We start from the raw sequence: 26,658 nt of genomic DNA, 5'->3' as shown, positions 1-26,658 counted from the left end.
ACGATTTTTCAATTAATATACTCATATTTACAAAAGAAAAAAGTTAAACAACAAAGTAACACAAATAACACATCGACATTTTGATTACAATAAAAACAACCTTCTCATTGCTATCAATATTAATTTCTGATCTAAACAGGAATGAGAAGTATTTCTTTTATACATTCATGGTCCTAATCCAGCATTCATGATCATACAGCAAGACTACAACTGAATGGCACTGTTTGTTTCACAAGAATCCAATCCCCTGAAGTTTGAAAGCTTGTCCTGTTTCACCTCCTTCAAAGCAAGCAACTGCTTCACAAGGCTTGGATCAACATTCTTAAAAGAATGCATAAATACAACAGAATATGAAGATAAAGGAGATAGCATCTGCTGAGGAGGAGTTCAAATGAACACAATCACAGAGCGGCAACAGAATGAAAATGGATTCAAACCATGTATTGCATGGCAACTCGCATTATATTCATGTGAGGAACCCTCATAGTCGCCGCGCCGCCTCTGCAGTTCCTCCTGAGAAATGCATAGTAGTAGTTTATAACTAGCTTCTTGATAAACCAGGAGTTCTTTTTGGCCCTCACATCACCATGTCCAAGCAAATAGGTAAATCCCGATTGCATGGCCTCCCTGAGGGCTGAGAGTTCATACTCGAGGCTTGGATCCTCGTCTGATGGCATGACACTAGATGGCAACTCGGAGACAGTTTCACCAGCTGATATAGAAGTTGCTCCTTCTTCCAATCTTTGATCACTCATCAAAGGAACCCTAAGATCCTCGATTCCATCGCTACGTGGAACTCCTGAGTCCCTTGACCTCTCTGAAATACTATCAATCTCCTCCAAGCTGGTCTCCAGAGCAAGCTCTTGAGCCTCCTTTCTTAAAAACTTGTCAAGGCTTTCAACCAAAAGCTGCTCAAATGCATGGTGATCTTCCTTCCTAATGTCCTTATAACCGTATCGCGCAACACACCGAAACATGTGATAGTCTTTAGGCCCAACCCGCCGGAACAGAAACCTTTCTTCTTGGGGGACAACTGGAATTGGGACGTACTTGATGCAAACGAAGACAAGGGTAGAGTGGATGGCTGGAAGGTCCAGTAGGAATTGCCCAAAAACAGAGGGAATTCCTTGGACAAGCTCGTTATACAGTAACCCAATTCCTGGCACCCGAACAGACCCAAGGGTGGAGCCAAGATCAAGCAAGAAATCCATTGAGATCTTCTCCCTAACCTCACTCTGGTACTTCAACACACTCCCATAGTTCCAAGTGTACATCACAGAGAGGAAGAAAGAAGCAAAAACAAGGGGAAGCCAACCACCTTCCTTGATTTTGGACAGAACTGCAAACAAGTAGATAAGCTCCACCAACCCAAATACAAGGGGGAAACAAAGAGCAAGAACTAAGTTGGTTTGCCAAATTAGAAGCATCACAAGTGTCACCAAGGTAGTGCTGACCATCATGACGCCAACTTCTGCTATGCCTGCAAGAACGACTCGATGTCATTGGTCTTATCCAATAGCACGGAGACAGATCTAGAAATCAGGTGCAAGCAACAATTTAGCTTCTACTTGTAATTCAAGCACTGAAAACATTAGAAGTAATTGGTAGTATGGGACAGCAAGAGCTGGGAACTAGTTTAGAAACTGAATAACAAGTGGAAGAGATACAGTTTCAAGCTAAAAGAGTGACACTAAATATCTTAGAAGTTTCCCAAAATTTAGGCCATGGTTGGTGATGGTTCCAAAATTGGTTTCTGGTTTTCAAACCAGAGAAGAATGCATTTTGCTAAACCAGTTTCAAGAACTATTTTGAAATATTGATTTTGAAATACCCCAGTTTTATGAATCACAAAATAATATTTTTACTAGTTTCAAGAATCTTTATCATAAACAAATGAACTTCATGTAGACAATGGTATTTTTGAAGTTCTTTAAAATTTTCATTTTCTAAACTGCAGAAATAAAGAGAACACCAAATCATAACCAGACAGGCTCTAACATTTTGGTGGCAATATTTTCTTTTTTTGTATTACATTGAAATTGTAATAAATGATGCTCTTGTTCCAGTCAGAGCTTCCATAATTATTCAGATAGCATTAAGTGAGAGTATTACCATATGCATTTGCTATGTCATTGGTGCTTCTAAACGTTGCAACCACCAAGATGCACATGATCATTAGAAACCAGTTGATAAAAGGGATGTATATTTGACCTATCAGCCTTCTGGACGTGTGAACTATCTTTAACCTTGGGAAGCAACCAAGAGCCATGGACTGTTTGATGCATGAAAATGAGGCAGATATCATGGCTTGACTGGCAATTATGGCTGCAATGGTGGCTATCACAAAAACAGGCCAAAAGAAGCCTTCTGCTTGTTCACACATATAAGTAAGTTAAAAGAGCCAGTTGACAAGAGAAAAATCTTACTCGTTATGGTTTAACACACGAGCAACAATAGTGGAAAATGTTACCAGGGATTGAATCGTAGAATATTCTTTCTGCTGAAGAAGGGTATTTACTTAAATATGCAGCTTGACCCATATAAGCCAACAGGAGGCAGGGGAATACCACAGAAGTAAAGGCAATCTGTGGTAGTCAGTAAAGAACATACATAATGAGCTATAACAATACAGTTTATATGAAAATATCACTGTTTCAGCCAAGTCACTATAGGCACTAAGGAGAAAAAGAAAAACCTGTATTGAGGGTACGGAGAAATGGCCTAAATCAGCAAACATAGCCTCTGCTCCTGTAATGACAAGTAAAATGACTCTCAAACAACTTGAAGGGCTGAAAGAGAGAACCATTTCTTATTCTAATTTGAGTTCCCCTGCTATCTTCTGATTTCTCAACAAACTCAATTAGGAACAGCAATAAGCTTTAAGAGCCAATATCAGAAGCAAAACTGCTATATTAAATTACAATTTTTTGTTAATAACTTAAAGAGTGTTAGTTACTCCAAAAAAGAAATCAAAAGGGAGCAACACCTATGTAGACTGGCCAAAAACAAAGAGAATTACAACCCTTCACAAAAGTTAAGAGCACTTGTGAAATCAACAGCAGCTGAAGATGATAAAAAAAATGTTGATAACCAAAGTAAAAAAATTGAGTAAATTACAAATTTTTGTAACAAAATTCAAATTGTAAAAGTACTATTACTGAACACGGATACTTCTTGAACTTATTTTCCGAACTCAGTTAGTAGTTCAAGTCAAACCTGTAGACACAACTTCAGTACAAAATGGTGTTTGCATTCTATATGTTCTGAAATAAACAAAAATGGATGTTCCTCGATGTCATAGGAGGTAGAATGACTAAAGTGAAGTGCAAAGATTCCACAACTCCTCTTGTTGCTGAGCCCATTAACATGGGCTTTAATTTTACTTTGCTCGAGAACTCCAGTACTAATAACATCTATATAGCAGGATATGAAGTCATTCCTGTCTTACATGACTTCACTGAAATCATTTAACATAAACACAACTTTTACTGTTTGTCTTTTTTGTTTTCATTTATTCTTATAAATTTCTCACTTTCATTCTTGTTTAAGACATGACTCCAAGTCTCCAAGAAGTACCAAGATCGGTAACGAGTTTAAAGGAGATAAAATCTGGGAAGTAAAGCTTCAGAAATGTCAATTTGGTAAAAATGTTATAAATTACATAAATAGAGCTTTTGGAATAAGAGCAATGAAGGAGGCACTGAGACATTTTATAAGAACACTAGAATCAAAGAAGCACTGATATGTAGTATGGACACAGACATGAACATGAGATGTGATGACCTAGGAAAATAAGGACAATGATACTGTAGGGATATGACCAGAAAAAATAATATTTTATAGAACTTTTTATTAGTAGTGTTCATGAACCCTAGTGGGACAAGGCTTGCGTTGTTATTTTTGTGTAGTGTTCATGACCATAGTAACAAAAAAATACTAAAATATTTAAAAAGTACCACTAATCCAATATGAATTACCAGCTTCCATACAGTCATTGTACACAAAATTATTGGAAAATATTACCAATACTAACAGAAAGATGAGATTAAATCCATAATAATTATGTGAACATTATTCAACATACAAGAAAAGAAAAAATAGTTATTTTTGTCAGAGTTGTAACCAGGCAAAATTGTGTTTATCAAACTTCAGCCAAAAATGTATTATATTGGTAAATTTTAAAGAAAAAACTTAAAAAAGCTCCACTGATAACCGTGTTGTCTCCATAGCAATGTCTGTCTCATGCGCAACTCATAAACATGGGTGTTTGTCACATGCACTAGCGTCCAAACATAAAAAATACAACAACAATCGCAATTACTAGTTGCCTCTCCATCAATAAAAATTTTCCCAATGTGATTGGATCTCTTGCCATCATTGGCCAATTTTGAAAATATTTGGTGTTTCTATCACTTTCTTTTGGGGGAAAAAAAACTGGGCTTTTGTTTCCATTGCATCTCTTCCAATATCAAAAGTCTCTATTTCACTTTTCTTATCAAATTCTACTAAGCTTAATACTAGTAAAATATCCTCCCAAATTAGAATGAGAATAGGAGGAAGTTTAGTGGAAAAGAAGCCTTTGTTGTCAAGTTGAATGGTTGATTTTGTTCCTTCTGCACAGTTGGTTCTTGAGTGTCATTCATCCACTTTCAATTTTTGGATTTCATAAAGGATTTTTATGTGGAGGTTATAGATCTTTCTGTAGGCCCATCTTTTCCACCTGGATGGCATCCCCTTGTTACCAATATTTATTTAAATGCTATTTACTTAAAATACAAATCTAGTTGAACAGATTCCAATGCATTACCCGTGTAGGAAGTATGCAGAACTGCTCCTATTCTTTAACATGTATCAATCTGGATGCTAAACTGAATTCTAGTTTGTGAAAAAAGGAAACAGATGGGGGTTGGGGAACAAAAAGATGCAAAAATGGCCCCACAAACATATTGAGATTCCTTAAATTTCCCATATACATGGAGAAGGAAGTTAATCATACAACAATTATTGAAGGCACATGCATGTCACACACCTATCACATATCTGATGCATAATGCATCCTGGGAACGGTTTTATACTTGTTAGCCTAAGAAGGGGCACGTGAAATTACAGTATCGTTAAGATTGTGGCACTAAACTCAAACATGATCACAAAATCCATGATGGAATTGGAAGATTGCTGGGAAACAGACAGTTAGCCAAATGGTTTGCCTTGGGAATGGGAATCACACCAAATGGATTAACAAGTAACCTAGCCTCTAGAGGCAAGGATAGGATTACTAATGTTTTTTGGTTTATTATACCGTAGCAAAAACGATACCTTACAAATTGGCAGCCCAAACAGTGATGAGGACCAGAAGTCAATTTGATTTGAAAATGGAGGCCCCATCATTCTCTAATTTGAAGGAAGTTCAATCCTTTTTGGAATGGAGTCTGAGGATAAGGCTTATATGGAAGGGGTTTAAACTCAGAATCTAATTTGAAGGAAGTGCAACCTTATTTGGAATGGACACTGTAGGATAAGGCTGGTAAGGAATAGTTTAACCTCAGTCACAGTCAAACTTGTCCTGGATAAGACTAGAGCTGCTGGGCTTATCCCCATTCTTGACAGATCAAATCCTAAGATAATAATGGAACTATTGTCTCGCATACACTTAAGGGTCCGATTCTAATGAAGGGGACACACAGCTCGTAGCATTATACTTCTGCTTCTGCCCTCTCTGATCACTTTCCATCTTTGATCTTACCTATCTCAAACACGGTATATGGGTCCTTTTTCAGAAACCCTAAGTACCACAATCATAAGTGTGTGCGTGTGTGTATTAAAAGTAATCTTAAATTTGAATTACCATAATGAATGCTTCAAAAGAAGTACAAGCAGTGGTCAACATACCTGTAATGCATAAAACACAACCACCAAGAGCTGACCATGCCTGTTTGCTGTTCTTCTTGAAGAAAAAGTAGATATAAGCTGGATTGAAAGCCCTCAAAACACTGATATCATGCTTAATTAGGTTGTAAATTCCAATAGATCCCAGACTAAAGAACCACAAAGCAAGAGCAGGAGCAAATGTAAAAGCCACTTTATTAGTCCCAAACTGCTGTATGGTAAACAATCCCACAAGAATAATAATTGAGACAATTACAACAGCATCTGTAGACAAAATCACACAACATGTTATTGTCACCATTGCTAGCAGTTAATAAAGTAGTTGGACAACAATGCCTGTCAAAATATTATAGGAAGTTCCATATATTATGTGTGTCACTGAATGAAACACCAAAAATCAGTTGACAGTATGGTTGAGTAGATTGAAGGTTTAAGATGGTCTATGGGTCAGTTCATTGGCCTACTCAACCATCTGCTGGTAAATAGGAAAAAATGGATGGAAACAGAAGCATTCCATGGAGAAGTAAATAAGAGATTCAGATAACAATTTCAATCTATATTCTACATTCAAACTACCAAAAGTTCAGTTCTTAGCTTGAGAGAAGAACAAGTTTACCCACTTGTGCCAAACCCTGATATTTCACCCTGCAGACCACTCACAGCAGACATGACTGCAAGAAAAAAAAGGCTAAAATTAAGTTTTGACCAAGCAGACAGCAAGCTGCATCATCGCATTTACAAAAGGACAAAAAATGAGACAAAATTTCCCCCCAATACGGATTCATGCCTATCAAGGAATAGAAGGAAAAAAGTTATCAATATCTGTGAAACTAATTCAGTAGCTAGTGTTTTCCAACAATTGTCAGTTGAAGCAGCTGTGCAAAACCAAAATGCAATGTACACATGCGCATGTCTATGTCACCAAAATAGTCACAATTTTAGTTATAAATTGCTCCTTCAGATGAAAGGCCCACACACCTTACAGGATCTAATGTTTTCATTATGAAAAAAATAAGGGTAATGCTTAAGCTTGAATACTTGCACCTTGTTTTTTGACAAACTGCATTGTTTTCTTCAATTGAAAAACAATTTTATTGGTTGATGATAAATCTATAGTACTTTACAATATTTTATCAACCAATAAAATTGTTTTGTAACTGAAAAAAATGCACACCTTGTTTGAAAACAAGGTGCATTTATTGAAGCTTAAGCATTGCGGTTAGGGCAATGGTTAGCCATTTTTTAGAACTAGATATCAGGTCCCTTGAAATATGAATTCTATTTAAGCCAGAAAGAAATCACGAATGCTTGTTCTAGGAGTTTTATAAGTTTCATAATTAAACACGACAAAAGTTATTATAGGCATGTGATTGCAATTCCACAAGTGAGGCCATTCATTACTCCCTCATCCTGAATAAGGCTTTCTTCCCTATAAATTACATCATTCAATCCAAATCAGCCCCCTTCCCCCTTCAATATGAGAGCAACTTGACTTCCAAGGCAGAGTTCTTGAAGATCTCTGAGTTATTACACCAAATTTGATGATAGGAAATATACCAGTTAATTTAAGCAAGCATATTTTTTAGGGCTGACATACATGAACTGGAAATCTCTTTAGTGTTACAACTTCAGTTTCAAATTCTTTAACATTTGCATGTTCGTCCAAATTTTAGTCCAAGTTATATTGGGTGTATTTGAAGGTTGACTAGTGATCGAGCCTGTGCAACTAAGTACATATTTATTACTCAATTTTTATAAAATTATATAAATATAGATTTGCACATATTTTGGAAACTAATTAATAATCTATAAGCTAAACTGAAGAAAAGTTCTTAAGTTTTTACATATTTTGATATGCTATTTATCAACAAAATCAGGAAAATTATAATCTTAATGAAAGATTACAGAGGCCTAGTTTGAATTTCAAAAGTTGGAAACTTTGGAGAAATTAACCAAAAGAAATTATTTTCTTTTACTATTGTTGCAATGAAAAATCCAATTAATTTTTTGGGCAAAATAATCATTTTGGCAGGTCAAACGTAAAGCAGTTAGCATGAAAAATAGTGGATCTCTCTACTAATAGATCTAACTTTAAGGAAGGTCTCTCCCTATTTTTCAAACGCTTTGATCAAGATGCTAATATAGAAAATCAAAGGGTCTAGAAGAAATTAACTCAAGGAATCTAATTACCTGATATTGCTGGGGTAAGGATCCCATCCCCTATTACCATGGAAGTTCCCATCAGAACTAATAGCAAGAGAAGGGTTTTGAAAGAGGATTTCTTTTCCAATTTCTCTTTTATGTTCAAAGCCCTTTCCAACTCTGGAGTGGGTAATTTGAGCTTAAAACTGGAAATGTGTTCATCTGCTGGCTGGCGATTTGGCAGCAGATTAACTTTAGCATACCTGCAGATCAATGAATATAAAGCAAAAGTTCCTCCTGTATACAGGATAAGCAAATTGTCAATAAACCTATGATCTACCAAAAGAAAAGTACATAATAGATACAGGTAAAGATGCAAATATTATGATTGTGTAGACCCATACCTTCCCCATTATCATTAGCTTTGAGAACTACAAAAACATATTTAGCTAAAGGTATCAGAGCGATTGTGTACATCACTAGTGATAATGCCCCTAAGACATCAACATCTGACTCGATGGGCACCTTGCTGAACACGTCAGTGAAGACATATAGAGGGCTTGTGCCCATGTCACCATACACAACACCAAGCGTTTGAAATGCCAATCCAAGAGTTTGCCAAATTGAGGGGTCCTGATATTTTACAAAATAAAATTTGTGAGAATGAACAGTATTCTTTCCTGGCATATATATCTTCAGAATGCAACATCAAGAGAACCTTGAGATCTTAAGTGTTGATATCATGCTCGCATCTTGGAGCTCAAAAGTTAATATACTAAATTTTATCTTAGTTTGGAAGCATGAAGAATCTTGTTACTGAACTTCTAAGGCAATAACTTGGCAAGGAATAGGTACCGAATAAACTTGGAATGGAATAGTCTTTGTTGTTATAGGCTTCTTGCTGTGGTACCCTTTTTTTTAAGATTTAGGCAGATACATGGGGAGATGGAACGGGTTTGTAGATCCGTGTTCTCTGTTGGTGACAAGGACGTAGTTTAAAGAATTTATACCTGCTAGGACAAGAGGCAGGGTATGGGACAAGCCATGGGGTATTGAGAATAGAGATGGATGAGCAAAACTTGACCCTGCCCCTGCCAGTTTCCATTCCTAAATTCCATCTATTCCTCACCCTCCAAACCCTGGGAACCATCCCTAATCCCCCCTCTTCTCTTTCTGATGGGAGATAACAAGGAATTGCAGAAACTTGAACATAAAGAGAAGAAAATTAGGAAGGGAAGAAAATCAATCTGGGGAAAATGTGGAAGATGGGGGGGGGGGGGGGGGGGGGGAATCAACAGTTATCTCCTGATTACTTTGCTAATTCTTATTTATAGGCTAAAGTTCAACCCAAAAAGATAAAAATTCAAGGTACAAATTATTGAAACAAATCTACCAAAAAGAAAAAGCAAAAATTCTAAAACTATGATATCAAAATTAAAATAAATCAAGCTTCCTGTTACATCCCCTGTGAAGTGTATTCCCATGCTTCAAGAAATTGCCTATTCAGGCTACTGTACAGATGCCAGGTGAGAGATATCATGTGCCATCTCTTGTAATTGTTCTTCAAAAAGTATCCTCCATCTCCAACATGGGGAGGAAGGAGAGAGATTCTATTTTCACAATGCCACCCTTGCAATTGTATAAACAACGCCGGATTCAGTGACTATGAAATAGTTCCAACATGAAATGGCATTAAACCGAATAGTAAGACACCAAAATAGCCTGCTTGAATTCATTCTAGATGCCTTAGAAACCGGTCAATAACTTACTTTGCAGAAACTCTCAGATGTGTATCGCTGAAGGTCTATTTCTTAGTCAATACCAATAGACAGACAAATTAACAATAAATAGGGGGAAATTTATCGACAACAATTAAAAAAAAAAAAAAAAGGAAGGGAAACCATAAATCAGTCTAAAACTGTCAAATTGAACATTAAACGCCTAAACAAACAGTACACTTTCTTATATCTCAACCTTGGTTCAAAATCCCAATTCTAATTTCTAACAAGTCCCAAAGAACACCAAATTGTGCTAAGAAACAAGTATTGCAGGACAAGATTGTGCCTGTATAATATACTAAAAGGACCCAAAACATATTTATGCATGCATTAATGGAACATTTAAGAAAATGGTGCTCTCTTTACCTTGGAATGGTGGCCATGAGATCCAGCAATTTCCATGGCTTCAACGTCGAAAGAATCAACCCTCTTGGGCTTCTTGACCAATCTTCTCCTGACAGATCCATACCCATCCCTGCTTTCACCTTCATCAAGCAGTGACCACGGCGGGGATTCTGAGTCCACTTCACTGCCATCAACCCACCTGCTAGATCCTCCATCGCCAGCACTACTGCTCCCCAATCTCACACTGCTCTCTTCTATCCTTTCCTCTTCCATAGCCCCCAAAAGAACCCTCCAATCCCAGCTAGAATCGCCAGAAAATTGACCAAACCAGCATCAAGAAATGGAACAATCCCTCATTTCTGACAAAACCCACAAAAGCCCAGTTCCCGCTGCTTCAACAAAGACCTGCTGCTTGCAGCGTTTCACTTGACCCATCTTCCCAATCATCAATTACTATTATTATTATTATCATTCAATTAAATAAAGGCATTCCTCGTTTCTTTGAGTTTCTTTCTGCCAATCTTATCTCTTTATGACTTCAAAGGGGGTTGCGTGCCAGTGATGGACATAAAACAAGAACAGCCCATGTTGGATTCGTCAAGAGTCATGACAGAGGGAGACATTTTCATTACAATAATCATGAGGACATGACAAATAGGGTTTTAACAATCCGTCAGTTTTTGTCATCGAATTGTTTAAATTAAATAGATTTAATTTTTTAAATATTTAAAACTGAATTTATTGAATAATTATTTAAAAAAGTAACAAAATATAAACATATAAAAATAATTAAGAGCGAATAAAATGTTAATTAAATTAAAATAATCAAATCAAATTAATTAATTTTAGTTAAAAATAATATCATTTTTTATATTTTAGTGGGTTTAATTATTTTAATTTTTTTAATAAAAAATAAATCAAATCAAAATAATTAAAAAAAATAAATTTAAAAATTAAATAGAAGCAGTCCACAAATTAAACTGAATTAAATTGTCAATTTCCACCAATTCATATAAGTTATTTCAGTTTAACCAAATTTTTACTCAAATCTCTAATAACAAAATTTAGATTGATTACCTTAAAATTTTGGATAAATTTCTCATGAGCCATAAATTTTAAATTACACTTAAGCATTATTAAATTTGAATTTTTAAAACAAAAATATAAAATCTATTATAATTGTTAATGACTTCTTTAATTATTAGGATTACTTAAATTAATTATTTTATTTCTATTTTGAAAATCTCTCATGTCCCTCTTTCTTTCTCCACTGTTCTATTATTAGGTAATTCTTTAAATTGTCTTCATTGCTTAGTAATATTTCACAATTAGAATATAATAATATTGCCATTACAATATAACTAAGGTACACTTTAAGGCAATAATTAGCACTATTCATTTTAATGAAAAATGACTAAAGAAATTTTAATATATTTTAATTTATTAATATATTAATACGCTTTAAGGCTAATATTAGTCATTCTTTTCATTTTCATCAAATTTTATTCATGAAAAAAATGTAACATATATTAATGTAAACTCAAAAATTGCATGATATAAATATTAGTCTTAACTCCACAATCAAATAATTTTGAGATTTAATATTGACCAAATTCATATTTTTGTCATTATATTTTTATATTTTTTTCGCATGGTCATATGAACTTTTTATTATTTTATTACATTTCTTAATATGATTTTCAAGATAATTTAATTTATGTACTTTGACTTTTTTTCATATAGCCTCCAAAAATTTTCGTTGTTTCGATTACATCTCTAAATATAATTTTTAAGCCAATTTAATCTTATACTTTAACTTTTTTCGTGTGGCAAATTCAAACTTTTCGTTATTCTAATTACACCCCCTAAACTTGTATTTTTTTTTATCAATTTAATCCTTGTACTTCCTTGTGTAAAAAGAATGTCAAGTTATATGACAAACTCTTTACATTAAAATACATGGGATTAAATTGACTTGAAAATGAAAATTCAGGGGTATAATTGAAATAATAAAAAGTTTAATATGTCATATACAAAAAATGTTAAAATATATAAGTTAAATTAATTTAAAAATACAAGTCTAAATATGTAATCGAAATAATTAAAAGTTTAATTAGTCACAACAAAAAAAATAAAAAAAATACATGAATACAAATATAAGTTTAGCCTTTAATGCACGTTATTTTAATTTTAATTAACAAATTTTGATGAAAATGCGACATAGCAGCTTCACTTTAACAAAAATAAAAGTTTAATAGTTGTGGCGACAAAAATTAAAATACAAACTATGTTACATAATACAAAATTCAAATACTAACAATATAATTTACTATTTATTTTTCAAACCAAATAATTTACGATAGTTTTGAATTTAGATTATTAAATAAGAAAAGTATTATCAATACTATTATATAAGCAAATAAGACATTGTGTTATGAAATTACGTTAATAAAGTAAAATTTTAAATTACTATTTATATTTTTTAAAAAATAAAACTTAATCATTTATACTCGATCCAGTATCATATAAGTATAAAGTGTTTAATTTTATTGTATTATTAATTTTAACCTTTGACTCAATTTTATTTTAAAAAACAATAATACTATACAACAATTAATAATAAAATCACTTAATAAACTTATATTTAAAATATTTTTTTTATTTAAACTATACCAAATAACACACAACGCTTTTAACTATTTTTTATGAAACCATCTATTGCCACAAATCCTCATTGACAAGAATCAAGGAGATGAAAAGTGTAATTTTTTTTGGTTAGTATTTAAATGATAAATTCACAAAATTTAACTCTTAAATCCTCATTTTTTATAATCTAACCCCTTATTAACACAACCGGAGATATTTGAGTTTGATAACCTTATAGATGATTATAAGAATCTTGGCTTAGATCACCAACTCGAGATATTTGAGCTTGTGAATCATAAAAATTCAGCATATTCCAACCCCGAATAATGTAATCCTAATGTTATCTTTATTTGGTCTAACAAATCATTTGTCAACTTCAGATAATAAAGCTCAGATAATTCAAAATATCTCAAATCACTTATCTTGTATAAAAATCAAGACCTTCTATATGTTTGCTTACTTATTTATTTTACTAATTTGAGTGTTAGGTGTTATATCAAAAGAATCAATCTTTTTTTTTTTTTTTTTATAAATGCTTGCATTAAGGTGGAGGTGTAGAGGTTGGTCTCAAATATTATTAGCATATTTAATTATATTATTAAATATATTCAAAATAACATTACGAGACTAGACTAATTAACGAGCTAAATCAATTAAATTAGAAATCAATTGAAAAATTAATTTGATTCATGACAAAAATAACAATTATTTTTTATGATAACTGTGTCAAAATATAATGGATATGGTGAATTAAGCCAATTAAACCAACAATATTACTTAATACACTTTTTAATTTATTAAGCATTACGTGATAAAATTTATTTTAAATTTTGGTATATCATTATTTTAATTAATATTTATTTATTTATTTTATAAAAATACACCATATTTGATCACCATAAAACCTCATTTAACCATGAACAACCCTTTATATATATATATATATATTTACTAGTGGATCACCCATGCGATGCATGGATATCGTAAAAAAAAATAAAATTGTTAAAGTAAAAATTATATAATTTAGTAATTACAATAAATAAAAATCACAATAAAGAAGTAAAAAATAAATAAAATAACCATGTTACAATCATGAAAATACAACAAAAAGATTATAGATTTTGACAGATTTCCTTATATGCATTCAAGGGTAGACAAACAATTAAAAATACATAACTCTATCCCGAAATCATGTAAAAATAAACCTAAATTAATATGTAATACAATAAATAATGAGTAAAAAATAAAAAAATTACACAACAACAGGAAAAAAAAAAAAAAAACGATAACCAACCTCTTTATTTTGAAATATGCATTCAAGGGTAGACTTTTTTTTGAGAGAATTTTTACGTGTATTTGTCTCATATGTGCATATCACACGAACTCTCAAGACTTAATTTTTTTTAGTTACATTCACATCACTCACTTGACAGAATAGTGGTGCTATGTTACATCAGAAGAACAAACTGGATAAAAAAATATGATTAAAATTTACTAAATAAAAGTAAAGAAGAAGATAAAATTTGAGAAGAATACTCGAGAAAGGAGAAGAGAAGAAATGGAAGGGTTGAACGGAGAGGAAGAAGAGAGAGAGATATTTACTTTTTTTTATTAATTTCTCTTCATTCAAATTCTCTTATTTCTCTCAATTTATCAAATCACATACCACCATTAAGTTTTTATTTTTTTCCACGCTTTGCCACACAATTTGAATCTTACTCACTCAACATAATTTTCAAAACACAAATTTAATTTCCATTTAATTTCTCCAAGTCCAACATATAACACATCTTCAGTGTAGACTAATGGGAAAAAGGAAAATTAAATAAATGACAATAATCAATTAAATTGTATGTAAAATAAAGATAATTTAAATAATCAATTAATTATATAAAATAATAATAATCAAATTTTCAAAATTAATTATCCATACATGAATTTATATATTTCTCCTAACAATTAATTATCACATTTAAGACATGTCAAATTTTTAAGTAAAAAAATTTTTAAAAATAAAATTATAACATTTAAGTTATATATAAAATTATAATATTTAAAATTATAAGAAAAATAATTTAAATTAATTAAACTATATATAAAATAAAGATAATTTAAATAATTAATTAATTATATAAATGATAATAATCAAATTTTCAAAATTGATTATCCATGACTTTACATATTTCTCCTGTCAATCAATTACACATTTAAGACAGGTCAAATTTTTAAGAAAATAACAAAAAAAAAGTTAAAAAAATAAAATTATAATATTTAAATTATATATAAAATTATAACATTTAAAAATTTAAAAATAAATTTAAATTAATTAAACTATATATAAAATAAAAATAATTTAAATAATCAATTAATTATATAAATGATAATAATTAAAATTTCAAAATTGATTATCCATACATGACTTTACACATTTCTTCTGACAATCAATTATCATATTTAAGACAGATCAAATTTTTAAGAAAGTAACAAAAAAAATAAAGTTAAAAAATAAAATTATAACATTTAAGTTATATATAAAATTATAACATTTAAAATTTAAATTAATTAAACTATATAAAATAAAGATAATTTAAATAATTAATTAATTATCTAAATGATAATAATCAATTTTTCAAAATTAATTATACATACATGACTTTACATATTTCTCATCGCAATCAATTACAACATTTAAGACATGTCACATTTTTAAGAAAGCAACAAACAAAAATAAAGTTAAAAAATAAAATTATAACGTTTAAGTTATATATAAAATTATAACATTTAAAATTATAAAAAAAATAAATTTAAAATAATTAAACTATATATAAAATAAAGACAATTTAAATAATTAATTAATTATATAAATAATAATAATCAAAATTTTAAAATTGATTATCTATACATGACTTTACATATTTCTCCTAGCAATCAATTATCACATTTAACACATGTCACATTTTTTAAAAAGCAACAAAAAAAATAAAGTTAAAAAATAAAATTATAACATTTAATTTATATATAAAATTATAACATTTAAAATTATAAAAAAATAAATTTAAATTAATTAAACTATATATAAATAAAAATAAAATAAAAAATTTACTTGACAGTCGGTATTCAACAGTATTACCTAATATCTCAACATTTCTCCCGATTTAAAAAAGTCTCATTTTTCTGTAATTTATTTCAATTAAAATTTTATGCTAATATTTAAAAATTAATAATATGAATAAATTAATAATATTTATCTTGGCTGTTCATATACCAGCATGATTACACATTCTCCAAACACTATTTAGTTATGAAAAAACCATTTACATGTTTCAAGAATTACATGTTCCAAGAACTATATCTCCAAGACTTAATTAATGACCTATACAAATTCTATTTCAGGTAAGTAAAAAAAAATTAAAAAAACATAATAAAATATCAAAATAGTAACTGGAAATGGGCGGGAAAAAATTTGACGACTGTTTTGTTATAATATATATATAGATATAGTGTTTGATATCCGCTTTGACCTTTGGAGATTGCTCCAAAGTGTAATAAATCGAAGGAGTTAATTTGAATAGTATGAAATTAAGGGTGGTAATTGTATTTTTATATTATTATAGGGAAACCTCAGGGGGCTGAAGTGCAATTTGAACTCAACTTCTCCCACATTTGACAGACAAAAATGCTCTGGAAGGCTCGAAGGGTTTAAGCGCTCGGAAAATCGTTGGCTATCTCTCGCCCAAAGCTCAAACCATAAGAAATCTCCGAGGTAAGCAATTGTCGCATCATCAAAACATATGTGTCTCTTTGTTTAGTTGAATGCTGGCTGGAGATTCAGGTTTGGAAGAGTGCGGTCGTGTTCGAGGAAAATTGTAGGGATTAGTTTTGTCGCCAAAACAAGAAATCGATTCTTTCGTTTTTCTTGGTTGTCTGAAGATTAGGCAACGAGCATGACTCGGGTTTACGTTGGGAACTTGGATCCGCGAGTCGATGAGAGGGATCTCGAAGATGAATTTCGGATTTACGGCGTTCTCAGAAGGTAAAATTCATGAATATCAACTGGAATTTTCCAGTCGAATGATCTGATCGTGTTATGGGAACAGTTCCCCCAATTGTTTCTCCAACACTGGCCGTGATCTGTGAAATTTTCGTTTTGATATGTGTAAGAATAGGCACAACTTGTTTTACACTCTGTTAATGTTTGGAATCAAGTCTGTTGACTGATTTGGGAATTAATTTAATTGTTCTTATTTGATCCAATTCAGTATGATTATTCAAATTGTTTGGAAATACAATGGTACATACTCGTTCTCAAGTAGATAAATTCAAATTGGTAGGAAGCACAAAATCACTTCCTCATTTCCTCTCCAATCCTCTTATACGTCTAGGTAATCCACCTGATGCCTTTTTTTTATAATTCAGAATTTCCGTCTCATCTATTTATCTGTTCTTTTTCATCTTATAAATTTATTTTGCTACTATTTTGGAACTTTTGTTAAAATTTGACTATTGCCTGTTGGTTGTTAAAATATTTATTTATTTCCATCCAATATTTAACAATTTTTTTTTTTGGCTGTGTGGAAGCCTAGTCAAAGGGGGACTAAGGCAATACAGTTTTAGATTTAATGTGGTTGACTTGTTCAAGTCATAGAGGCTAGGGTTGTGTTTCCACCCCTGGTACCTCGAATTGGAACCTAGGTCACTCAAGTCATAGAACGTCCCAATTAGTGGGTCGAATGCGACCCAGATCGCTCTGGGTCACAAACTGGATCGCCAAAAATGGTGACCCAGGGCTTAAGAGAAAAGAAAAATGCAACTACTACAAAGAGGAAACTAAGAAATCAAATAGAGGAAAGAAAACTCAACCTCGTTTACTAAGGGAGGCAAGCTGGAGAGCAGTTGCTGGAAGTCGATCTTGGCTATCACTCGTTGGGAGTTCTCGGCATTTGACAACGCATGGCAGACCCTTTCTCATTTCTCTTCACCAGCAGGTTCGCCTTTGACAAGTGACTTTGGTGGCCATCCCTCACTAGTGTGGGTTATCAGTGGCATCACTTCTTTGTTTTGTTTGTTTATTTATGGTGAGAAACAAATAGCAATAGAACAAAAGAGGTCAGATGCTAGTCTTGGGTTCTGCCATTTGTCACAACCCTATTGTGACTACTACAACCTTACCTCAATCCCAAGGGAATTGAGAAGGGATTCAGAACTCCACTTGGTATGGAGTCGTCAAAAAAAAGAAAAACAACAAGGAATTTGAGAGAAAAGGAGAGAAGAGAGTGAGATAGCTGTGAGTGACAGAGAGAGAGAGAGAGAGCACCTGGAGAATAGAATCTTCTTGATTATTAGCATACCCTCTACATCGCACAGAAGGTACCCTTATAAGGCCGTTGGACGATATATTACCCTGACAGGTGGGGCCCTCTCCCTTAACCGTGTAACAACCTTGATTCTAACCAACCTATTGGACCACTTAACGCCGAAGGCTATAGCCGAAATGAAACATACAACTTAAAGGTCTTAATGAGCAAAAAATTTAAAAGAACGACTCTTAGTAGATTGCCTTCGTGACAATGCTCCCCTCTTGAATGCTTCCTTATCCTCAAGGAAGATTGAGTAGGCTAACCGCGCGGGGAAACTTCTTGAGTAGTTCTGGGAGGTATTCCCATGTGTTACCATCCGTAGTGTTTCCTTGCCATTTAACCAAAACTTGGATTAAGGGCACCCATTCTTGTTGGATCACTCGTCTCTCGAGTATGGCCTCCGGCTCCATTGCTTGTTCACTTCCCTTGGGTAGGGATGGCAGCGTGGAACTTGCTGGCTGCCCCTCAATCGACTTTTTCAATAGTGAAACACGAAACACAAAGTGGATGTGAGTGTCGGTCGGCAATTGCAATCGGTAAGCCACTTTTCTCACCTTGTTAGTTATAGGAAAAGGTCCAAAGTACCTGGGGCTAAGCTTGGTAACCTTCCCCTGTGTCAGTGGCCTTAGATGTGGCTGTTTCAGCCTTAGATGCATCTCCTCTCCAACCTCAAACTCCCTTTCCGTTCTCTTTTTGTCCACATACTGCTTCATGCAGTGCTGGGCAGAGGCCAACTCTTGTTTCATTTGCTGAGTCACTTCCCTCTTTTTCTGCAAGTATTCTTCTATCGTGGTTGTTTCTGATCCCCCTCCTACTGCTGGTAGTACGGGTGGCTTTGTGTCCAAACAGAGCTTCGAAAGGGGTTACTCTAATAGCTGAATGTAAGGTGGTGTTATACCACCACTATGCCAAGGATAACCACCTATGCCATTCTTTGTGACGCATTAGGCATATACACCTTAGATAGGTTTCAAGACATTGATTCACCCTCTTGGTTTGGCCATCTGTTTGAGGGTGGTATGTCGTGGATAACCTTAGGTCTGTGCCCAGCGATTTCATCAACTCTTGCCATAACAGACTGGTAAAAATGTTTTCCCTATCCGAGATTATATTCTGGGAAACCCCATGCAGCTGGACCACACGATATATGAACACTCTCGCCACCTCCTAAGCCGTATAAGGATGGGACAACCCAATGAAGTGGGCGAATTTGGTAAACCGATCTACCACCACCAAAACACTGTCCTTACCCTCTGATCTCGGTAGTCAGTCCACGAAATCCATTGATACACTTGACCAGGCTTGTTCTGGGATGGGTAGGGGTTGCAATAGTCTCGGGTAGGGTACTCGCTCTATTTTACACCTTTTGCATACATCACAACCCCTCACAAACTCCTTAACCTCCGCCTTCATCCTTGGCCAGTAAAATGTTCCTTTAACCCTCACATATGTATTCTGTTCACCCGAATGGCCCCCTAAAGGCGACTCATGTAAGGCTTGCATGATCTTTCTTTTTAGCTCAGCCCTGTCCTCGATCACTATACGACCCTGGTACCTCAACATTCTTTCCTTCAGAGTATATCCTTCCACCTCTTCGTGCCTCACAGTCAGTTTTTTAGATTGTGTAGATGCATGACAAGGGGCTGATTGTTCATGTAAGATAATTCTTTTATTTTGGGGTGTTAGTATTGCAAGTCATGCTCTCTCGTGGTTGGAGTTAACTAAATGGAGTTGTTTGTTACTATTCCAATTGATGCATCTGATCCTTCAATTTTTATATCTGCCCATATGCATATATTGTATTTGTGATTATCATTTGACTATTACATGTAACCATAAATTGGGCAGTGTTTGGGTTGCACGGAGGCCGCCTGGATATGCCTTTATTGAGTTCGACGATCACAGGGATGCTTTGGATGCAATTCGGGAATTAGATGGTAAATAATAAAATTATTTCATATAAACTTTATTTGTCATTTGGTTTATCATCATACGTCCTTTGGGGTGGGAACTAAAAATGGTTTAGTTGTCAGGAAAAATAGTTGTTAAACACTGTCCTTCACTTTCTTTTCCTAATTAATTAATTTGATCAAAATTTTGGTCACTTTCTATGAGTAATTTTATTCTTATATATCTGCTTGCTTTATTTTTTCCTTATAAATAATGTCTGTTGTATATAAGCAATTTTTGGGTTAACCATCTCAAGCTTTATGTCCTTGTGACTGATCCTTAGAACCAAACAATTATCCCTGTTCAAACTAGCCGTTATAAACACTAGCCCCTCTAGTGCATCATTGGGCTGGTATTTATAGGCTTCTCCCAAGCTTGAATTAACTAGCTGTTATTTGGAGCTATTGGGAGCTTTTAATGCCTGCAAAAACTAGCCATTAAGATATGTCAATTGTCATGACCCTAGGAGCAAGAGAGGGGCAATATTGTAATAGAGTATAATAGTTTGTTAGGGATATTTTGCAATTTATTAGGAGCACATGGGTGCTGTTAAAAATCAGTTAACCAACTAGTTATGCCTATAAAAAGGCCAATTGTAAGAGGATGGATATGATGTGTAATGAAATGAAAATTCTATCTTCCTAATTCTCTCTATCTATCCCTCTCTCATTTCTTCCCTACTTCTCCCTCGCTTTTCTGCTTATTTCTCCCCCTCCTTCAATTCTAACATTCTGATTTCTTCCCCTAATTCCGATCACAACCCTAGGTAACCCTAGGAATGTGACATGTCAATGAAGAATCGGTTGACACTTTTCTTCAGAAAATCTAAAGCACACAATGGCTTTGGGCAAATGTTCGACTTTTTATAAAAGATTTCGACTTCTTTGGCAAATGATCAACAGTTTTAAGCAACAAATCGACAGTTTTTGGAAAAAGGTTGACACTATATAGTGGCTTTCAACATTTTTTGAACTTGCACAAAAACAATTGAGAGCTGAACTTTACTCTGCCTACAATTCAAGAGAACATGCAACTGTTTTTGCTGAAAAGCCTAAAACGGTCAACTCTTTGGGCAAAGAGATCGACAGTTTAAGCTTGATTCAACAACCCAAAATATGAAGGCACAAAACGGTCAATAGTTTCACTAACATGGTTGACAGTTTTGCCTTCAAATAGAGTGTTCATGATATGGGAAATATTTTGACACTCTTTAACACATTCGATATCAAAACCAATACAAAAAAATTTGATTTCAAAATAAATATAAAAGATTTTGCATGCATTGAAAGCATATTTATCCTTTGCCATAGTTTGGATATTTCATTTTTCAATCTCTTTCAATTTCCAAAGATAAAATGTAATTCATTTTCAAATGCCAAAATATATATAGTTTTTCATCATCAAAACATCATCAAAGGCCATACAACAAAATCCATATTCTTATAATTATTTGGCCAGTGTTAGTTTCTTGTAATGTGGCCTGTTTAACAAGTTATCCATGCTCCTTCATGTTCATTGTCATTCTTAACTCATTTTTTTTTAGTGCCATTAAAATACTCATTGCAACTAGAGTGCAAACAAAAGCTTATGTTGTTCCCACTTTGTTCATTGGGGCACAGCTATCTTCTTTGTCACCGATATATCTTGAGACTGATGCTCTTTCCTATTCTGCTTCATGTACATTTCAAGTTTTCATTTACAGCATGATGCTACTTGTCAGGGAAGAATGGCTGGCGTGTGGAGCTCTCACACAATTCTAAGGGAGGTGGTGGTGGTTGTGGACGTGGTGGGGGTGAGGACTCGAAGTGTTATGAGTGTGGTAAGCCTGGTCATTTTGCACGAGAATGTCGCTTACGCATTGGTTCACAAGGCTTAGGGAGTGGGCGTCGTCGCAGTCCCAGCCCTTGTCGCCGCAGGAGTCCTAGTTATGGTCGCAGGTTTGTTTCGTGTGTATTCTGTTTGTTTCTAAGCTAAGAATTGCGTATATGTGCCATCCTTGTAGCCCTTTTCTGGGTGCAATGTATATAGCTGAGTATCTTGTTTTCTTTCCTTCTGAGAGTTAAGAACTGCATGCATGTTCTCTGTTTCTGCATGCAATAGAGGTGTTGCAGCATCTTGTTTCCTTTCTTTTTGTTGATGATTTTATGTATTTTATTCTGCACCTTCACAAATTTGCATCTTGTGGCAGAAGTTACAGCCCTTGTGGGAGGAGGTCTCCATGGCGTCATAGCATAACACCTCGTGGTGGAAGTAGCTACAGCAGGTCACCTCCTTATCGCCGCTATCGTCAGGACTCACCTTATGCTAATGGGTATGTAATTGTCTTGGAAATGGAATTTTTGTTGAGAAGAGCTCTCTAGGTTTTCTTCCTCCTTTTCAGCCTACAAATGGTAGTTATGGTTCTCCATGTGCAGCATATCACCTGTTCGTGGCCCTGACTACAGTAGGTCACCTCCATATCGCCGTTCTCATCGTGATTAAGCTTATGATAAGGGTATGTCCTATTTGGTATGCAGAAATTATTTGGTTTGTATGAAATAGTGTGTAGTCTTGAGTAATTGCAAGTTCTATTTTTGTCATGTACTTATTGTTGTGGTGATTGAAACCTATGCTGCCAACAATTAAAACCTAGAAGTTTATCCCTGAATCATGCCAACTTAAATTAGTTGCTTGAATGTTTAACTTATGATGCTCATTTGGCTGAAGGATAGCTATTCCTTTTCTGTAGGCACATAACCAGAATTTCTTTTGTTTGAGGAATCTGGGGTTATCATGGGGACAATTTCTTAGTGTACACATAATAAATAAGTGTGAAGACTTTAAACAAGATATATATGTATTGTATGCTAAGCACTAAGATGTAAAATGAAATTTTTTTTTTAAATTTTTTGCTTTTTTAATAGCAATTTATTTTTTTTAGATTTGGTGACCTTTTTTCCTGCTTAATACAATTGAGTTCTAATACTAGATTTTGGCAGAATGAAAAGATTGATGAGACAGCATTATGAAAACTTTTCTCTACATTTGATTTATTTGGTTATAGAGCTTTGCGGGGGAGGGGAAGAGAACCTGCCCAGCCCCCAAGAAAACGACGAAAACATGAAAAAACCAAAACCTATTCAATGTGTATTCAGTTTACTGGCATCCATATTGCATGGAATAGTCACTTTCTAAAAGAGACTGTCACTATTTATGTGTCTTTGATGAGGATCAATACCAGGTAACATCCTTTTTATGTCCTATTATACACTTCATTTTCCCGAGTTTTAAGTCAGGTACATTCGAACTTATGTCACTGGACATTTTGGCAGAGATTAAGGCTGGAGCAGGAAGTCAAGTTATTTGCAGCAGGACAGCAAAGGATGACATTTCTGCTATACTGTAGCCCTGATAGGATTGTTAACTATCGGTAGAGATGCTTGAGTCCATACGATGACAAATGGTCTGTCTGAACCTAGCTTCGGGTGGTTTCTGGTTCTATGCCATCTTGGCTGCCAAAAGGGGTGTTTTTGACTCTGTTTAGCGGCAGCTTGCTCCATACAGCTTATTGAAACCTGGAGGTCTCTTTCATACTTTAATATGCTTTATTATTGCTGCTTATATACTTATATGTTGACTTTGAACTGAATTAATGTATTTGAATTAGTTATATTTTGTGTTTTGTGGTCAAGTTTAGGCTAAATCAGCAACATTTGGCCACTTACTGCTTATTGCATATGGTTCACGACCTCTGCTCCTCTGCACCACATCGTCTACTCGTGCTCCTTGTGCATGTTCAGTTTGAATGGCAATTAAAACTGCAAACTTTGGTCACTTTGGTTGCGTAGCACACATTTTAGAGTGCATTCTTCTGCAACAAAGCCTCTGATATTCTTTTAGTAACAACTTTACTCTTCCGCCTGCTGGTTGGAGAAGATGATGATGATGCAGTTCATTGGTCTTACCGATTACTGTGGTGCATCATATTATAGGAATTAGATGTGGTGATATGACCAAGAGAAAGATGGGAAATGAAACCACTGCTCGCAATACCATCATGAGACTACCGAAGGAATCATGCCAGAGAAGCTTCTCCAACAAAACTGGAGCTTCACTGGTCATGATCAAACAGGCCATCAGTTGCGCCTGTTCTTTTATTACCCTGTAACCGAAATCCTTGAATTTCTGCTGTAGTTTTTACTCTAATTTCGGGCTTGCCATGTCTCATGGTAAAAGAATATGCGCATCAGTCATACTGCTAGCCACTCTTTTAAAGATGCTGCTGCCCTTGTTTATGGGTGGCTGGGTCTTATCTTTGCTGCCTGATTTGTTATGGTTCCTACTGATATATTTGCCAGCATGTTCAAAGATTATATTTCACAACATTGCTTGCACGAGACCCCTAAATATCTCTCTAAATCTTGCCTGCCTGTCTGCTCCTGCATGATACTGCATCGCTGTGACTTGACTGATCTTTCCCTGTTCTGCATAATTTTAGCATCAATAATAGTTGCAGGGTAGGCTTGTAATTATTGTTGTCGTTGTTGTTGTGACCATGCTTGAGTCTTGTTTACCATATTACTAGGCCAAGCTTGGAGTAATAGAATGACTCACTTCTTTCTCTGTAAAAAAATATAATTTAATTATATAATATTATAGAGAAAATGCATTAACAATCAAAATCCTTTTTTCATTACCTTTTGTGATAAAGGAAGATCGGAGATTAAGGCTCCTCTACTGCTTTAATTTGATATATATTTCACATTTGGAACAATCTTTGTATAAGAAACTATTTTTATCTTATTTTGAGTGTTTTGACTTACAATTAAAATATGTCCTCAAATGCATATAAATAGATACTTTGAAATTTGAAACAATATATTTTGCAAGAATATTTAATGCTAAAATGCCAAACACTATAAGATTTGACAATATTTTTTCTGTGCAAGTGTAATTTCTCATTAGAATAGGGAAATTTTTATTATGGTCTCAAAATAATAAAAAAATAATTTGCCAAAATTTATTATTATTATTATTATTGATGAAAATCTGCAATCAAAATTTATTTTTTCTTAAAAGAAAATATTATACTTATAAATAAATTTGATAAAAACTTACAAATTGATGCTATCTGCATAAATTCATTATTATAAATTATTGTTAATTTTAGATAAAATTATTATAAATTTATGTATATCATATCAAGTTATAAAAATTATTTATCAAATTTATCTGTCAATATAATCTTTCTCATCGCCAAATACACTCCACCCAGTCTCTTTTTTTATCCAAAGGAGAGGAGAAAGCCAAAATCCCCAAATTTAAATTCCCCAAATGGGTGGTGCTTTAATCATCCATTCAATGCTCTCTGTCTTGGTTTTCTCCACTTCCAAGTTCCAAATAACTAGCAGGGAAGAATCTGCTTTTGAAACTTCTGCTTTATGCCAATTGTGAGCCTCTTTTGTGATCATTTTGGCGCAAGACAAAGACAATTTCAGGCTTTTGATTGAAGCAAAGTGGCATAGTCAAAAGAATAAATGTATGAGAGAGAGAGGGAGGGAGAGAGAGAATCCATGCCAACAAATAGCCAAGCCAAAGCCAACTAGGTCAAAAAGTGCATGCCTGCCTATACCATAGCATAGACCATCTTCATTTCTTTTAGCCATTGATGATGGTACCCCCACCTCTGCTTGGTACATTGCACATTAACACACTCATCCATCATCACTGAAAAAGCACCCACCGCCCACATGCTTTTAGATTCAATTTTTTTAACTGAAAATTTATTTATTCATTTTTGATAATTCGCTTTGGTTTTGGTATATGCAAAATCATTTTAACACTGGTATTTTGATTTTTAATTATTTTAAATGAATTTTAGTCCCCTATGTCTTTTCAGCTTGTATAGTTAAATCAGTCTTGACAAATTTTAGTTCAATTTGATTTTCTTCTCTCTCTCTCTCTCTCTCTCTCTCTCTCTCTCTCTCTATATATATATATATATATTCAATTAATTCATTTATCAGTCCTAGTCCCTCCTAGGGGACTAGGTCAAAATGTGACCACTCAGAACTACACCTTTTGACAAAAAGTTACAAGTCCAACTAATGAGAAACAGACTTTACATACCCCTGCATGTTTGATACCTTTATTAACAAAAATGGATCAAATTTATATTTTTATCCATAAACTTCTACCCTCTTTTCGTACTGACTCCTCAATTTTTTTTGTTGTTTCATAATATTTTTTAATTTAATTTTTAAATCAATTTAACTACTATATCTTAATTCTTTTTGTAAGAATTTAAACTTTTTATTGTTTGAATTACATCACTAGACCTACATTTTTTAATCAAAATATAAAAATTAAATTAACTCAAAAATATAACTCCAAATGTGTAATCAAAATAATAAAAAGTTTAGACTGCCATATAAAAAAAAATCAAAATACAAGAATTAAATTGACTTAAATACCCATGTTAATCTAAACAATAAAAAGTTTAAGTAATAACAAAAAAGAAAAAAAAAACATAAAAATACAAAAGCAAAAATATAAGTTTGACCAACAAAAATGCT

At 33.5% G+C, this 26,658-nt stretch overlaps 2 protein-coding genes across 6 annotated transcripts; one reads left to right on the top strand and one right to left on the bottom strand.

Moving 5' to 3' along the window:
• Window positions 1–58: 58 nt before the first annotated feature.
• On the bottom strand, window positions 59–10,759 carry LOC127788623 (putative potassium transporter 12). Of its 2 annotated transcripts, none has more exons than XM_052317117.1 (9): window positions 10,173–10,759; window positions 8,433–8,661; window positions 8,077–8,325; window positions 6,507–6,557; window positions 5,890–6,150; window positions 2,696–2,748; window positions 2,471–2,585; window positions 2,212–2,367; window positions 59–1,480 (listed from the first exon to the last, which is right to left on the bottom strand). In XM_052317117.1, exons 1-9 carry the CDS (start codon window positions 10,422–10,424, stop codon window positions 432–434), a joined length of 2,415 nt encoding a protein of 804 aa, XP_052173077.1. In that variant the 5' UTR covers window positions 10,425–10,759; the 3' UTR covers window positions 59–431. The 2 variants fall into 2 exon arrangements, with proteins under 2 accessions (XP_052173077.1, XP_052173076.1); XM_052317116.1 differs by having other exon boundaries at window positions 2,113–2,367; window positions 10,173–10,758.
• Window positions 10,760–16,450: 5,691 nt separating this feature from the next.
• LOC127788934 (serine/arginine-rich splicing factor RSZ21A-like) lies at window positions 16,451–24,516 on the top strand. 4 transcript variants are annotated; one of them, XR_008020467.1, is made up of 8 exons: window positions 16,451–16,560; window positions 16,733–16,830; window positions 20,003–20,091; window positions 21,825–22,041; window positions 22,293–22,415; window positions 22,519–22,598; window positions 23,416–23,664; window positions 23,781–24,516. XR_008020467.1 is itself a non-coding variant. In XM_052317649.1 (6 exons), exons 1-5 carry the CDS (start codon window positions 16,742–16,744, stop codon window positions 22,583–22,585), a joined length of 585 nt encoding a protein of 194 aa, XP_052173609.1. In that variant the 5' UTR covers window positions 16,481–16,741; the 3' UTR covers window positions 22,586–22,598; window positions 23,416–23,753. The 4 variants fall into 4 exon arrangements, 1 of the variants encoding a protein (XP_052173609.1); XR_008020468.1 differs by having other exon boundaries at window positions 16,471–16,560; window positions 16,728–16,830; XR_008020466.1 differs by having other exon boundaries at window positions 16,481–16,830; window positions 23,781–24,513.
• The last annotated feature ends 2,142 nt before the right edge of the window (window positions 24,517–26,658 follow it).

This window comes from Diospyros lotus, chromosome 13 (genome assembly GCF_014633365.1).
Source record: "Diospyros lotus cultivar Yz01 chromosome 13, ASM1463336v1, whole genome shotgun sequence".
In the NCBI taxonomy this organism is placed as follows: domain Eukaryota; kingdom Viridiplantae; phylum Streptophyta; class Magnoliopsida; order Ericales; family Ebenaceae; genus Diospyros; species Diospyros lotus.
This window is presented reverse-complemented; position numbering and strand designations above follow the sequence as displayed.